At 44.9% G+C, this 17,571-nt stretch overlaps 1 protein-coding gene across 1 annotated transcript in view; it reads left to right on the top strand.

The window, feature by feature from the left end:
* The first annotated feature begins 393 nt into the window (after positions 1–393).
* The window catches only part of pcdh7b (protocadherin 7b), a 113,942-nt gene continuing 96,764 nt past the window's right edge, over positions 394–17,571 (top strand). The window contains 1 exon segment of the mRNA XM_079371383.1: positions 394–4,558. Within this exon segment, the coding sequence (XP_079227509.1) occupies positions 1,487–4,558 (3,072 nt within the window). The 5' untranslated portion in view covers positions 394–1,486.

The raw sequence follows: 17,571 nt of genomic DNA, 5'->3' as shown, positions 1-17,571 counted from the left end.
CATTCATATTAGTAACCACAGGGAAACCACAGCACTGCGCACACCGTCCCGCCTCGCCTGTCCTGAACTGCTGCACTGAGGTTGTCGACCATTTCATGTCAATATTATAACTTAAGCGAACCTAAGAGTGCGCAAAACTTATGATTGGATTTGCATTTTTTTTGTCACATAAGCGATTTCTTGCGCCAGTGCCATCACCCCTGTACCCACATACATACATGCAATCAATCAAACCTACAACGTCTACAAAACTGTGCATACTGGCATTCCATGATGACTGGCACCAACGAAAGAAACATAAGTATGAATTAAGAAGGGTTCATTTGCTCAGAAAGTGTAAAAATCTCAGTGAAACACGGATAAAAAACGACATTATAAAGCATCTTCCTCCTCTGTCCTTTTCTTTTTGTCAAATATTGACGGTGCTGCCGGTTGTCTGAACCCGACGCTCAAGACAAAGTCCGACCCTGTTTACGTGCGCTGCCGAGGGGGGGAGAGAGAGCAAACCGGAGGGGGTGTGGAGAACGGGAGAGAACGAGAGGAGAGAGAGGCAGACTGCAATATCATTTGTGAATCCCTCTCACAGTGCTGCAGATAGGGGCTGCCAACACATGCGGCGCGTCTGCAGGTGAGGGAACAGGCTTGAATGTGCTGGACACACTGAGGAAATTCAACCAGCGCTTCCTGAAAAACTAAAGGATTTACATTTTGTATTTTTCTCTGTTGCTTTTTCTTTTTTGAAACACAGCCTTGATTTTTTTATTGTTAAAAACCAACAAAAAAACGGTGGAGTTGTCTCTTGAAAAAAAAAAGGAAAGAACTATTCTCTCTGCTTGCTGACTTGGAGGAAGAGAGCAGAGTAAGCAACCGGACAGGTAAAATACCTCATTTGAACATCCTCACGAACGGAGACTCCGCGCAGTCAACACTCACCGTGTGATGAGTTTGGAAACTGCGCGGGCATTTAAATAATCTGTGGACATATCACCGGAAAGAGGAATATTGCAGCCTCGCCAAAAGAGGAACATTCTATCCCCAAACTGTGAGTAAAAAAAACACGGGATATGGACTGAATTCACTTCCCGGTGGTTTGATGATGCTCGGACTGTGACATTTTTTTTGGCTTTTACGCGCATGAAATTCAAACATTTGTGGCACCGCCCGGAGTGCAGTGGGGACTCTCTGGTGTGTTTCGTGATATCATCGCGGCTTTTTTTGCATCGCTAAATCAAAGGGGGAAAAAAGCAAGTAACATCCAGTGTCCGTGGTAGAGAAGCAGAGAAGAGACTTGCTGCTTTACACTGCAGCAGGAGCGATGTAGGAAGTCGTCCGGAGGATGAAGTCTCACGCATCCCGCTCCAGAGGGCTTAGCTCTGAATGAAAACGATATTTCATCTACAGATTCGGACTCTGCTGTAGTGATTAATTATTTTATTTTTTTTTACATTTTTTTTTATTATAAGTGGACATTTTTCCAGGGAGAACAATGAGGACTTCTGGTGCAGTGGACTATTTGTACTATTGCATGCTCATCTTGCAGTTTGTGCATCAGCCCGCTGCAAAGCAGGTGCTCCGGTACCGTTTGGCTGAGGAGGGACCCGCCGATGTCAGAGTAGGGAACGTAGCCGGTGACTTGGGCATCGTCGCCGGTTCCGGTGAGGTGACATTCACGCTTGAATCAGGCTCAGATTTTTTCAAAATAGACAACATAACAGGTGAACTCACCACCAATGAGAGACGCATAGACCGTGAAAAACTACAGCAGTGCCAAATGATATTCGATGAAAATGAGTGTTTCATAGATTTTGAAGTGTCTGTCATCGGACCGGCTCAGAGCTGGGTTGACCTCTTTGAGGGAAAAGTCATCATATTAGATATAAATGACAACACTCCGTCTTTTCCCTCCCCTGTCCTGACACTGTCTGTGGAGGAAAACAGACCCATTGGAACCCTTTATCTGCTTCCCACAGCCACAGACAGAGATTTTGGAAGAAATGGAATAGAGAGATATGAGCTTATCCAGGACAACGGGGAAAACACAAGGCGCCTGGGCTCTTCTGGGGACTCGTTCTCCGGGAAGAGGAGATTTGAGGAAGGCGCGAGCAGGAGCAGTGTCTTTGAGCTGCAAGTTGCTGACACGACTGATGGAGAGAAGCAGCCTCAACTCATCATTAAAGGGGCCCTTGATAGAGAACAGAGAGACTCATATGAGCTGACACTGCGTGTGAGGGATGGAGGTGATCCTCCTCGCTCTTCCCAGGCCATTCTTAGGGTGATGATCACTGATGTGAATGACAACAACCCTCGCTTCGAGAAGAGCGTGTATGAGGCTGACCTGCCGGAAAACAGCTCCCCTGGTGCCCCCATACTTCAGCTGAAAGCGGCGGATGCAGACGTGGGGGTTAATGGTCAAATAGAATATGTGTTCGGGGCAGCCACAGAGTCAGTAAGGCGGCTCCTGAGGTTGGATGAGAGCACAGGGTGGCTGAGTGTCTTGCACCGCATTGACCGTGAAGAAGTGAGCCAACTGAGGTTCACAGTAATGGCCCGTGACCGAGGCCAGCCGCCGAAAATGGACAAGGCCACCGTGGTGTTAAACATCAAGGATGAGAACGACAATGTTCCCGCTATAGAGATCAGGAAAATTGGACGCATATTCTTAAAAGATGGGATAGCAAACGTGGCTGAGGATGTGGTGGTGGACACACCCATTGCCTTGGTTCAGGTGTCTGACCGGGATCAGGGGGAAAACGGTATTGTCACCTGCACAGTGGTGGGGGATGTTCCCTTTCAGCTCAAACCAGCCAGCGAAATGGAAGGCGAGCAGAATAAAAAGAAATATTTCCTCCATACGTCTGCACCGCTGGATTATGAGGCCACACAGGAATACAATGTGGTCATTGTGGCTGTGGACTCTGGAAGCCCGAGTCTGGCAAGTAATAACTCTCTTATCGTCAAGGTGGGCGACACTAATGACAACCCTCCTGTCTTCAGCCAGAATGTGGTAGAAGTGTCGTTTCCAGAAAACAATCCCCCTGGCGAGAGAGTGACGACTGTGGCAGCCATAGATGCAGATAGTGGAAAGAATGCTGAAATAGCCTATTCTCTGGACTCATCAGTGAACGGGCTTTTCTCTATTGATGCAGACAGCGGTGACATCCGGGTAAACACCATTCTGGATAGAGAGCAAACTGAGCGCTACGAATTCAAAGTGATAGCCAAAGATAAGGGCATAAACACCCTTCAGGGCTCTGCGACAGTGGTCATCCTTGTGGCCGATAAGAATGACAACGCACCGAAGTTCATGCAGGACGTGTTCACTTTCTATGTCAAAGAAAACCTTGAGCCCAACAGCCCAGTTGGCATGGTAACAGTCATTGACGCAGATAAAGGCCAAAACGCTGAGATGAGTCTTTTCATCGAGGAGGAGGAGGACTTTTCAATTGAGAACGACACTGGGACTATTTTTTCCACCCTGTCTTTTGACCGAGAGACGAGAACTACATACACCTTCTGTGTCAAGGCGGTGGACGGCGGTGACCCTCAAAAATCCGCAACTGCCACAGTTTCACTCTTTGTCATGGACGAAAACGACAATGCACCAACTGTCACTTTCCCAATAAACAGCTCTTACACTCTCCTTCCTCCGTCAAGTAACATCCGAACTGTAGTCAGGACTGTCATTGCCACTGATACCGACACCGGTCCCAATGCAGACTTGAGTTACAGCATTATTGGGGGAAACCCTTTTAGGCTATTTGAGATAGATGGGGGCACTGGGGTCATCTCGCTGGTGGGGAAGTTGGAGCAAAAGCACTTTGGCCTCCACAGACTAGTAATCCAGGTGAATGACAGTGGCCAGCCTTCACAGAGCACCACCACATTAGTTCATGTATACGTTAACGAGACTCTTTCCAATTCCACAGTGGTGGAGGCCCAGGTGGCTCGGAGCCTGAGCACTTCCCTGAACACAAACATTGCAGGTGACCCCAACTATGATCTCAGCAAGCAGAGGTTAAGCATTGTCATCGGAGTAGTTTCAGGCATCATGACAGTAATCCTCATTATCCTGGTTGTCGTCATGGCCCGTTACTGCCGCCCCAAGAATAAGAATGGCTATGAGGCCGGGAAGAAGGACCACGAAGACTTCTTTACACCCCAGCAGCACGATAAGTCCAAAAAGCCCAAGAAAGATAAGAAGAAACAGAAATCTAAACAGCCCCTCTACAGCAGTATTGTCACTGTGGAGGCTTCCAAACCCAACGGGCAGCGATACGACAGTGTCAACGAGAAGTTGTCGGACAGTCCCGGCATGGGTCGCTACCGTTCAGTCAACGGAGGGCCGGGGAGCCCGGACCTGGCCCGCCACTACAAGTCCAGTTCGCCACTCCCTACTGTCCAGCTTCACCCGCAATCGCCAACAGCTGGTAAAAAGCACCAGGCAGTTCAGGACCTGCCCCCTGCCAATACCTTTGTTGGCACCGGAGATAACATTTCCCTTGGATCTGACCACTGCTCTGAATACAGCAGTCAAACAATCAACAAGTACAACAAACAGGTAAGAAGACACATCTCCATGTTATTTTCTCCCCCCTTCCACCACTCTTAAATGTCTTCTGTTTCTTCCTCTTAGTGTTCTCTCCACCATAATGCTTTCTGACAGGGCTAGTCTCAGTAGTCTTGTTGCCTTTATGGTGCTAATGTGTGTCAAGTTAGCGGTATTGATCTGTTTTGGTTTGGAGTGCCATTCACATGTAATATTGAAAGGAAAGAGAAAGGTTTAGATTAGCTTGTAAGGGGGGGGGGGGGGGGGGGGGGGTACTGTTACCACTCGGCCAAACACGTTCAACTTTTTTCGCTTTTATCACGCCATGTGTTGAGACTGCCTTTTCCATCATGGGTGTCAAAACTACTAACCTTGGCAAATATGTGTCGAAGTGCTGTAGACAGCTCACATACGGGTTTGGTTTGCAGTTATTTTATCCCTGAGGGGAGTGAAGCAGGGGCCGGCTACCCCCCCCCAGCCATGTCAAACCCTGCTCTGCCCTTTTTCATGTGACAAGGCCGCCTTGTCCTCTTGTGAAAGCATACCAGAAAGGAAGAAAAAAAACAAAAGAGAGAAAGGTAGATGTAGGTGAGTGAATGCCACACAAATATGGCTTTGTTAGGTTTGTGAGTCAGTTTAACAGTCTGGGTTTTTTTTTAGTAGGAACATCTGGTCAGGAGGGTCATATGAACATTCTTTTGCACTTCAGTGTCTGCATCAATTCACTGACCCAGCAGTGAAATTGGACACCTCCCTCTTTTACCCTTCCTCATATATTATTTTCTGCCATCTTCTACCTGCTTATCTTCTCTTCCATCCCTGAGCTATTCTTACCTCCCTTCTTTTTTCTTTTGCTTTTCATTGCAGGAAACAGTGTAGGTGGGGTGATGTGATATTCAAATTCCAGGAAATGTGTGTGCTTTTATCATGTTTTTTTTTCTTTTTTTTCTTGTTGTTGCGAGAAACAAAGTCAATGCATAATGAAGTTGGCTGATTTGCGTTTTCAGGAGAAAGAACACCTATTGTTTTATGTGTTTTCTATGGTAGTCTAATGAATTATTGATCTTTCCTTTACCTGGTGTCAGCTTTACTCCTTAAGAATTCTGGGCTGCTGTTTTCTCTCAGAACAGAGCTGGAGTGTCTCTTCTTTTTTGGTTATTTTTTGTTGTCTTTCTTTCACCTTGTTCAGTGCCGACCCAACATCTTCTTCGCCCCTTGTGCCTCCTTTTCTCTTTTTCTCTCTTCGTTTTTCCGGCCTCCACAACATCATCCTCCTTACAATAGTGCTCTCTCGCTCTCTCCTTGCCGTGCCTTTTTTTTTTTCTTACTTTCAGTGGTTTCTTTTAAAATCTCCACTCATCTCTCCGTGTCCCTCTTCCCCTCCCTCTTTGCTACTTCTCCTCTCAAAATCATTTCACTCCTCCCTTTTACTTCTTTCCCCTCTCTTCTCCTGGCTCTGTCTCTAACAGCTTCTAATATGGTGTATTCACTGAGCTGCTTCCCAGAGTGTGAGGAGTGCTGTTGCTTTCGGATGTCTCCTGCATAATTAAAAGGGCACTCTATTTGCTGCTGCGGCAGCAGCATGTATTGTGTGTCACTACGCTCCACTTATATAATTATTTATTTACTCTCTGCATTAATGCTGCGGTAACTTTTATGAACTGTGCTTTTGTTAGAACACATCGACAAAACTATTGTGCACAAAGACTGTTTCCTTGTGATTCTTTGGGCACTTAATCTGTAATAGAATAGTAAAAGTGTTGAGTGGTCCACTGGGTAATATCACCCACGTTTATTGTGCAGTGTAGCCTTTTTTGAATTAAATAAACAATGCTAACAGGTAATCAAAATGCCTTTCGTATCCCAAGGGCTCAGCAAACACTCGCTCTTGATAAATTCTGCTGCGGTGAACGGCAGTGTATTTTAATGGCTGCACAAGAGCGCTAATTGAAGAGAAGGTGTGCTCAAATGATGGCGTTAAAACGTGCCCCTCTATATTAGATGAAGTAGTGAAGCGGTCACGCTCCTGATTCTTGGAACACTGCATCTAAAAATATTCAGTTTTTTTGGCACAAGGTGCCACTGGAGCTGAAGACATAATCAAACAGTCAGGGATACTTGTGTGCCTCGGAACAGTATGTGCAGGTTTTTACAGCAGTGGTTTGAAAAATAATTGACTGTAGATGGTTGTAAGATTTGTCTGAGACGAAGAGCTGCTATTTTAACTTTTTTTTCTTTTTTCGTTTTACCTATAATCACGTGTGGCTGTCAGCTGAGTAGAACCTGTTAAAGGAGTTAATGGTTAGGATTTATCGCAAGTGATGACAAGTGGCACACACACAACATGCACACACACGCCCTCCCACACAAACCGTCTTCTTTCACCACTCCCTCCCTCTCTCTCTCTCTCTCTCTCTCTCTCTCTCTCTATTTGTCCGTCAGTGGGAAGAGATAGAGATGGGCACAAGAAAGACGGCCCTGTTTGCGGCTCGGAGAAAGGCCTCCACTGTTTCACAGGGGACTTGGGGTCGGGTGGCAAGATAGAAGGGAAGACGAGGGGGGGGGGGAGAGAGGGAGGGACTGGTGCTGACCGTTGTCTGTAATCTCGGAGGTATCAGGTTCTGTCTCTTTCTTTCCTCGCCAAGCTAATCTTACAATAAGTGCACGGGCAGGTAACCAGGCAACTGAGGGAGTGTATCAACGAGGGAGGCTTTCTTTTTTAGCCCGTCGGACATTTAAACAGTCATTAAGCTGAGCTAACTGGAAGGGGAGAAGCCAGGAGGGGAAAATTCATCTCTTCCTTTAACCCCATTGATTAAGTTATTCGTGTTCTTGCCATATATGCGGCTATGCTCCTAAGATACCTGCGTCCCATCCTTAAATCCGAAACCTGATGAGTAGTGTGTGCACTTAACAGAACACTTAACTTTATTACTTCTGGCAGCAGCTTCTGTTTCAGCCCGTGCCAGAAAATAACGCCGTCCAACCGTAATGTAGCGAAGAATGAATTCACTTAGCCGTCGAATTAGCACAAGCCATCAGCTTTTGTTTTATCATTGCACTTCAAAGCGGCACTCTTGCCCAGGTGGATCACTTTTAATCAGGGGTGAGCCACAGCAGCTTGTATGCAATGCTCAGCTAGTGTAGCCCCTCAGGGCAAAGAGAGAAAGAGACAAAAAATAACAGTTGAGGAATTTATACCCGGTTATCCTCCTGCCTCGGGGCTGATGCAGCTAGCATAACTGGACATTGCCCTTAAACCCAGCCAAGAGGTTTCACCTCCCGCGCTCTGGCCAGCTGTTCCTCCTGCGCATCCTCATCGCCGCAGCCTCTCCAGCACAAGAGACGCTTCGGATTTGCATAGGCCAGAACCCCTCCCAGTGCGCACTTGCATAGGACAAACAACATCATGCAAATGGAGGTCACATGAATGGTGTTTGTAGCCAAAACATAGGATGCGATTGCCCTTCAGGCTCCATGTGGAACAGGAAACCAATATGGAAATGTCGCACTTTGCCTCTGGCCTCGTTTGTTTTCCAAGCAACAACAGAAAAAAAAAAGTAGCTGCCTAAACACCTACAGATAGCCACCACTGACCTTAATGAAACCTGTAATGACTTACCCACTTTGGTGTCAACGCATAGGTTTAGGAAATCAGTTTTTTTTGTTTTTTTTCTCCGCGAGTCATCAGGGTTCCAAACTCCCCTGATGGCTCTGGCATGATTTTATCTGTGCAACTATTGTGGCAGTCAGTCCCTCATTGAGCTCAATGAGGTAATTACTTGATAAGAGGTTCCACAGGAGCTTAAACATGTTTGGTCATCCCTCCCCTCCCTCCGTCCCTCCCTCTCTGATTGCTGATACAGGTCGGCCTGTTTTCAGTCGAAGCAGACTAGGTCGAAAAAACAGCTCATTATCACATAAAACGACAAAGATGTGAAAAAGTTTCCCACTGGAAAACAAAAAAGGTGCCAAAGGTGACAAAAAGAAGGTGAAGGAAAAGCAATCTGGAAATGTTCTATTAAAGTACGAAATGAGATTACGTGCAATGAGCTGGTTTGTTTATTGCCAAATTATTATTAGCGTCCTCGTCCTTTGTGGGCTGCCGCGTACCGCCGACTGTGGCTAATTTTATCAAAATTGTTTTGGATCTATTACGGCTTAATTCAATCTATGGCTGCTCCTCGGCGCTTTTGTTGTTTATGTTCCGAGAGGGAAAATGGGAGAGTAAAGAGTGCCCGGTAATACTCATGAAATTGCAGCGGGCAGCGTTTTCTGCTATAATTTGGTTTGGTGATTTGAATGCAGTCGCTCTAAGGCAATTACTAATCTGAGGATTAGACTTACCTGATACGCCGGCAGAAATGGAGGGAGGCAAGGTGGGGGTGTGGGGGAGTCAGAGGGAGATTTCTATAGCTGGTTGCTACAGTTTCCGCTGTGTTACTATACCTGCTGTTTAGGGGATCATCAATTCTTTTCTTTTTTTCTCCGTTGTCTTTCTTCATAAAAGAAAATAAATGTGTGATTGTCAGCATATGATTCCAAAATATTAAAAAAGACGGGAGGAGGGGGGGCGAGCAGGGGAGAAATTTAAGCCGCATGCCACCTTGATTGCTTTCCACGCCGCTGATTGTAAGTGGCAGTGTCAGGGATGCCACCTCGTTCTCGCCGTTTTCGTCTTTCAATTTGATGTCATCGAAAATGGAATTTCATTTCATACTCGGCAGCGATCGCATTAGATAGGGCTCACCAGGATAAAGCCGATTCATTTTTGCAGATTTGCCTTTCCTGTGGCACTATCAATCAAGACACCTTCTCCATATTGCAGACTTGTTTTTCACAGCGATTGTTAAAGAGGGGGGAGTTTGTACAGTAAATTGACTCTTACGGGGGCTCCCAAGGTCTATCATATGCGATGTTAAAGCCTTGTCGTTTTTCTCACATAGCTGTCCTCTCGTATTGACTGTAGGAGCTGGAACTGAACTAAATGAGATCATCAGTTAGCTCCAGTGCTGTGCGAACCCTTTAGGAATAGTTCTGTGGATCACAACACGGATCAGAAGTGAGCGCTCGCCTGTTTGGGAGACGAACAGGCTGAACAATTGTGTTTTGTTTAGTCTAACGCTGCAGCTCATCAAGTTCCAACCGTGTCTGGCAGTCATTACTGTAAGCATGTGTTCTGTTTGTGGTTGTTGGCCTTTGGCTGACTGATTCAGGGTTTGTTTGAGCTCTGTAGCCTGATCCAATCAATTGATTATAGTCAACGTAAAAGTTATCAAGAGAATTTACATGTCAGTGAATCTTAGAGCCACTCAACTTTAACCTCTATGATTAACATTACCAGTCCTCCCTGTTTCATCATCATTACAGTTGCTAGTGTTCAGTTATATACATTCTATCAATTAACCAATCAAACTTTTTATCTATTTTTGTTTCAGTTATTTTCCTACTTCCTGCCGCTCCTTCTATCCCACTTTCCAGGCCAAACAAAGTTTCGGCAGATGGCTGCTACACATGACTCTAGTTTTGCTCGAGGTTTCTGCCTCTTAAAGGAACTTTTTCTTGCCACTATAACTTTGCTAAATGTTGCTTAGAGCTGTGCTAATGATGGATTTTCAAGGCTCTTTAACTCAGTAGAATGTCAAATGGAGCAACAAGAAATCCAGCCAGTCTCACAGATGACTGGAGTATATCCAGAAGTGTGTACTAATTTAAAAAAAAAAAAATACTTTGACTCTGAAGACTTTGAATCATGAATCCAGAATCGTATTCATGTATTGTAGAATTTTATTTTATTTTATGGAAACCCAACATTGATCCATTGAGGAGCGAGTGTTTGGAAATAGTTCCAAAGAAAAATTGTTTAGCAACACCAGCCTAATTGGTGCCACTATCATTGCTTTCACACTAACATCTGTAATCACACATAACTCATAGAATGAGGCGAGCTCACATCAACAGGAAACTCCGTATGAACAGGCAAAAAACTCAGGCAGAACCAGATAATTGGTAGAGGCAGCGATCTAGGATAACGTATAGGGACTGTTCAGATTCTGAAGTTTAATTTAGTTTGTGTAGGGTTTCCATTATATGGAAGGCCAAAAAAGGCCAAAAAAGCCGATAAAATCAGAAGCACCAAAGATAAAATTGTAGGTTTACACGTTTTACCTCCCTGTCTTGGTTCTCCCGCCACTGTGGAAGGAACGTCATGATGAATCACCTGCTGTCAGTCCCGCTCACACAGGTCTAAGGTGTCAAGGGAACTGCCAGCAAGGGTCCGTGGCTCGCCCTTAAGCTGGGGCGGCGATTTAAACCCCATCCAGCATCGGTGTCGTTGTCACACACGGCCTTCATGAAAATGAGAATCAGAGCCGTGAAAACCAGACATGTTGATCCATAATTTAGCCCTAAGTGCAACCTTTTGCTCCGGCAGCCAGCTGTAAAGCCCCACAGTGTGAAGTGAACTTGTTTATTAACCGGGGCTGACAGGTGAAGAAAAAGATGCTGTGACTGACGTGTCTGCCGGGGAAAAACGGAGGGGAGCTGGTGGACTTTGTAGGACGGCGTTCAGGCAGGTGTGTCTTTGCGCGCCTGCACAAAGGTGTTGACAGGGAGGGGGGAAAGTTAACAAGTTCAGCAGTGTCATCGAAGCGTATCTAATAGGTACAACCTTCACCCGGGGTTCAGGTGCACATTGATTTTTTTTTTAGGACTCTGACGGACATGCACCTGTTCAACCCCCTTCCCATCTTCTTTTAGCTCTGACCTTACTTTTTGTATTAAGAAATGTATGAAATATTAAGACGCACTGAGATCCCCTGACTGCATAAGACACATTAAGAATCGTCCTGGATGAATAATGCATCTAAAACCTTCGTGTTTCTTTTGTTCAACGGATATTGCTTTTTATTAACAGGCTGCAGCCATACGTATTTGCTAAGGAGCAGATCTAATGGATCTGACTTGACTTGGGAAGGGGGAGGGATAGGACAGCTTGACTGCTTCTATTAGCCCTGTTTTGGTGCGGCTCCCACCATGTGGCCCCCAAATGAGATTATATGTGTATGAAACAGGAGGTAGAGCACTCACCGACCATCCATCAAAGCCTGGGGGGACCTGTGTGAAAGTTTGTGCATGTGTACTCAGTGGGTACACACACTGTGTGGATGTGTAAGGGTGTGATAAACTGTGTGGGTGTACAGTAAGAATGTGTGTGTGTGTGTCCTGTGAGGGCTGGAGAGGAGAGCAAACGTGGGCCTCTGTAGTTCAGCCTCTCCATCATCAAGCACGTAAAGGCACACGCGTGGCGACATGCCTGAGAGGGTTTCAATATCCTGTGTGTGCGTGTTTGTGGTGTGTGTGTGTGTGTGTGTGTTGCTGTGTTTACCCAAGGTATGCAGTTCATTACATTTGTATGTGTGTCTGGTTATTACATACACACTGCACATACAGCGGCATATGGGGCCCGAAGGCTGGAGCAATACTTTATCTTCAGCTGTTAAAAATCCAACACCGAACTCGAGTAGTCGAGGTGTATGATGCCACATCTTTTTAGAGTTGTCTTTTAAAGTGCCTGTAAGCAAGACACCAGGAGCCCCAATACAGCTATTTTGGATTTAACTTTAACCCTATTCTGCCCACGGTCAACTATGTTCTGCAGTTGCTGAGGCAAGAGAAGCTTCCATATTGATGAGGCCTAACCTGGCTGGGAGCAGGCTTATTAGCAAGTGTGATAACTCTCACACCGGAGAATCCACCTGCCTGCTGGAGTACGAAGGTCATGGGGCAGCTGGAGTTACAAGCAGCCTTGCTAGGCAGCTGGTATCAAATACACTGAAATGTGAAAGTATGCTTCTTCTTTTTTTCTCGAAATTTGCCTTTTTCTTAGTGTGTACCTGATTCTGCAGTCACTTCAGTCATGCTGCATGAAAAGATGGAGGATTCAATTAATATATGAATAAGGTGGGAACCTTGACATAGTTTGTGATAGCGATGAGATTGGTGATGACAAATTGAAACCTCTAATTCACTCACTTTCTATGTAGCATTTGAGAGCATTTTCAAGCCGACTTCTCAACTGATGATTTAAACATGTAGCTAAGGATGTTGAACCATTATATTACGAGCTGAATGGTGCAAGGAGCTTGTGTTGTTTTTCCATGTTTATATTAAGAGCTTGAACGATTCAGTCATTTATCAAGCAGAAATTGCAAACATTAGTTTGTCTTTAGCTAGCCGGAGACCTAAACTTATATTAAAAGTCATGTTTTTTAGCTGAGTAAATCCTGTCGCTAATGTTTTGCTAATATTGGCAGGTTCATTACATTGTCTGGCAATAAAGAGAAGCACCATTTAGAAAACATCTGCCATATATTTTGTTTTAAAACAGGAATAATCTAATACAACATTAATAAGTCAACATTTTCAACAATATAACATTTCAGCTGGTGCTGATACAGGTTGACTCCTAAGGCAGAAACTCTTTGAATATTTATCTTCCATCATGTATAGTCTAGATTTCAAGAATAGTTTAAATAGCTGCCATTAATACAGAACTTTTAAATCAGAAAGAAACAAATCGGATGGTAGCCATGTTATGTAAAAATGGTGAAACGTTGGTTCACATTTTTACTCAATAGACAATATATTTGGCTTTACTTAAATTTTGTCACCAAGTGAATTAGAGATGGGAAAACAACTCTGTTTATGTAAAAATGAAGATTCCCATTTGTGATAGTTCAGATTTAGATTCATAACTTCCAAAAATTGACATGTATTTTGTGCTAGTCAGTCACTCAAAGTGCGAAGGCTCGCTCTTTAACTTAGTAGAATGCCAAATGGAGCAACAAGAAATTCAGTCAGTCTTACAGATGACTTGAGTAGATCCTAAAGTATGGACAAAAGCAAAAATAGAATCATGAATCCAGAATCATTTTGAGTCGAAAATAGATCCTGAATCGAATCTTAACCCCAGAAAATGGAGACACCCTAAGATTTCCAGCCCTTATATGAACATATTAATTAGCTACCTATCCTCATAATGAATCCCAACGTCCCTGGTTTTGTTGAACAACCATTTTAACCTAAATCCATTGGGGCTACCTTTGGACTCTTTAAATAGATAGATAAATCAATCAGTCAAATGATGGTTAGTTGCAAACATGACCCCTTCAGAAAAAAAACAAAAACAAAACAAGGTTTTGATACACAACAGTAGTTAAAGAACTCATCAACGTCAACAGTTTTGTTCCATAGCAACAGAGCTCGATACAATTTTGTGAGGATAAACTGTATACAGTCTGATCCTCGAATGCTGCATAGTCCCATAGGCCAGTCCTGTTGCCAACTGCAAAATAAAGTGGAGATGACTGTGATGCTGGCTTTAGTCGGACAAATTGTACGGTGGATTGAGGAGCTTCAGACATGTAATAAGGTTTCAGGTATTGATTTGCGGTACCTTGCCCTATAGCCTGTTTATTATCTAGCTTTGGTTTCACTTTTTACTCCTTTTTTTCTCTGCAGTTTCTCAGGAGATAGTCCTCTGCGCTCTCTCTTCCCAGCAACAGTGTTCTTGGTAGCTACAACAAATATTCCATCAAACTGGCCACTGGCAAAAGAATACCCATTTTGGCTTGTGAATGAGAGGGTCAACTCAGGTGCCTGAATAATAGCAGGTTCTGAGCTTGGGCTTTTTGCTGAGTCTGGCCCTGTTATTGAGGGAGAGGAACATGAGGGATGTAATCAAGACTGAAAGAGTGGTCTTTGACATAGTTCATTTACTCCAAGTTGGTCCAATGCAACACTTGGGACACAATAGCCAATTGTAAATTACAGAGTGAATTCAGTGGCGAGAAGTGCCTTGAGGGGGAGCTAGCCCACAGAGGCGAGGAAAATAGGGAATGTTGTTACATTGGTTGCTCTTTTTCTAGGTTGATGAGGTCTGGGATTGGGGGAAGGCAAAGGGTATCAATCAATTTGACATTTCTGGAGGCGGTAAAATGATTAGAATAATGGTAAACAAAGGCGCTTAGACTACGAGCAGGTTTTTCATCTTTTACCTCAACTTTATTTCAAACCCAGCCGCGGCTTAATAAGTTTCACTTAACGTCAGACACATCACATTTAATCCGTCCATAATGATATATTAATAACAGACCTCAGCAGAAGAAGGCAAACTGCTGGGAACATAAGTGCACAAAGGAAGCCGAAGCTCTTACATGAACTGGTGACTTGAGGGGAGCTCATAGCGACTTTGACAAGAAGCTAAGTGCCTACACGGGTGACATTTACGAGAGGGGTCGTGGAGATCCCCAGCTGGACTTAGTGGAAAGGACTGTTACTTTCTGTTTAATCACCATCAGAATTCTGCTGGTCTTGCGGCAAATGTTTGAGCAGCGCAAGATTACCGTCCCCTGTGAAGACCATTGCGAGGCAGTCGTTTGATGTCAACGCAAATGTGCTTAACATACAAAAACGCTTCTTGCTTCCCTTTCCCCCTTCCGAGGCACATTTGAACGATTTATGTCAGGGTGTGTGCCTGCTCCTTTGAATCTCTTTGAATAAGCTTTTCTTTGCAGAGGCAGCCCTCTTCTCTCAGTGAATTGGGGACATGACATGACAATCGAAGGCCTTGTAATTTATGTCTAAAATGCCCGCGCTATCTGTGCCAGCGAGAATCTGTTTGAACAAGCCGGCTCTCGAGTGAGGGTCCTCTGTCGCTGTTCAAACCGTATGCCTGTGTTTGCTCAGGAATCCTTGGTGGGCTATCCATTGTTACTATGGCAATATACCTCCGCAGTGCAACCCCACCCCCCACCTACTGCAACTTCCCAGGGCCATGTACCTGGAGTTTTTTTAAAGGTTCTCTCTGCTCTCTCATCTTCGTTGTACCCAGTAATTCAGACACATCACTGCCAAAAGTTGAGCTGAAAGGGGGGGGGGGGAATGTGCCCCCTCAGCGAAAGAGTCAGTATTCTAGCAGCATTGGCCTGAAGTTGGATGAGGCGTGGGAACGCCGTGTTCCACTAAACTCTTTTGATAAAGCCACCTGGGCAAGGAGGGAGTATTTCAAAGACGAAGGTCCCTGAACGCTAAAATTGGCAGCAGTTGCTTCGGCACAATGGGCTCATCTCTTCCCTGTGTCACAGCTCCTTTAGGGACCCGAAATTTTACAGCCCATCCCACTTTGAGTTCTTGATTCACGAGATCAAATTAGACAGTGAGGGAACATCAGTGGCTGCCGAATACTTTGCTCTTAACCCAAGGCCAGTGTTTCCATCGACTTCCTTGTGCTCGACATTGTGAAACCAGTCTGAAGAGATTTGAAATAAAATAGTTGCAGCGCTTTTCTCGAACGAGGAGAGAAGAATAAGCATGAGGTGGCTAAACAAAAGCATTTAATAGAGATCTGAGTCACTCATTCAGCCCCGTTTGAGCGAAGGCACACCATGCAAGGTCAAGTCTGTTATTGACTTGATGTGCTGCACTGGAATCTTCGTGCTTTCAAACATTCCGGAGTATCAAATAGCCATGAATCTTAAAGACGGATGAAACAAGTCCTCTATATTTCAGCCCATATCTGAGGAGCATGGAGGCTGAATAGCAATGAATTCATTCAGACAGATTAAAGGGAACTGGTGTCAAGGATCAAACAGGAGGAATGTTAAATAAATTCTCCATGCATTCCAATGCACACTTGCGTTCCGATGTGTGTGTAGATTGGATGGGATGTGAAATGTAAAGAGAACCTGCCGTAGTGCGAGGAACTCAGGCACCTCATCGGCTTCAAGCCACGAGCTTAAATGACAGAAATGAAGTCAGAGATGCGCGCGTTTGTGCAAATCAAACTAGAGTGCGTCTCCTCACTATAATCACTCTTAGCACACATGTAGCCTAATGAAGTGCGACTACATCTACGCGTTGGAACTTGTTGCGGAATTGCCCCCCGAGTCTGCCTGCGGGTGTTTTTAACACGTTTGCTCTGTGCATTTAAACACCTCAAACAATAAACACACGTTTCTTTTCCTTTTTCTAGAACCGTTGCATTGTCATGGCTCTCACAGGTAGGATTTAAGTGTCACTTTCAGGGGTTTTAATCTTTCAATTAAAGTCAAACACGAATACATTCAGCGTCCCTATTTGATCCTCATAAAGCCTGGGTCGAATATTCTCCAGCACACAGACAGGCAGACTTTAGGAACACGCTGTGACTCATGTTTGATTACAAGCCTTAGCATCTATTTAGACTCTGTGTCAAAGCTCATAATGAACTCTGTGGGCAGTGCAGGGTGTGTGTTTGTGTGTGAAGGAAAGGAAAGAGGTGTCTGTGCAATGTGTGTGACATACTCCCAAGACGTCATCGGCTACCAACACTTACTTCCAACTTGTTTCACCTGCCTGCTTGCCTGTAGCGGCCTGCTCTGTTTCACGGCTTAGCACGTAGCTCGCCGTAGCTGTGTGAGGCCATGCCAGTTCTTATTTACAGCCAAAAGGTGTAAAAAGGTTAAGACTGAGTCAGAGAACAAATGGAGGGGGGAGGGAAAAAAAGGAGGCAGCTGCCGGTTTTGAACTGACAAGGTGATGGTGCAACAATCCCACCATCCTCTCCTTGTGTCATATTTTCATGCGTTCATGTGATTTTTCACATGAACGAAATGCACCACATGGATAACTGCAAGGTATCAAAGTGCCGGCATGAGGATAAAAAGAAAAAAAAAAACACACACACACACCAGTCCATCCCACAGTTGTGTTAGTCGCCACACTGTGTGATGCATTACGGGGGAGAAAACGGATGACACTCGCCTCACGTGTTTACCTCGCAATCGGCAACAATGACAACAACAGCAACAATCGCGGCAGCTCGAGCAAGGAGGCGCTTTTGTGCAGCGCGAGCTCATGCACCAAAAGGGAGTGACAGGTTTGAAAAATTGGCAAACAGTGTTTGCTGGAAGGCTTCCTCAGGGCTCGGGTACCTTTGGAATCATGTGCGAATGCAGAGGAGTGTGAATGAAAAATAGCTGTGT

This window comes from Symphodus melops, assembly GCF_947650265.1.
Source record: "Symphodus melops genome assembly, chromosome: 20".
Classification (NCBI taxonomy): domain Eukaryota; kingdom Metazoa; phylum Chordata; class Actinopteri; order Labriformes; family Labridae; genus Symphodus; species Symphodus melops.
The sequence above is the reverse complement of the archived record's forward strand: the minus strand, read 5'-3'. Positions and strand labels throughout refer to the sequence as shown.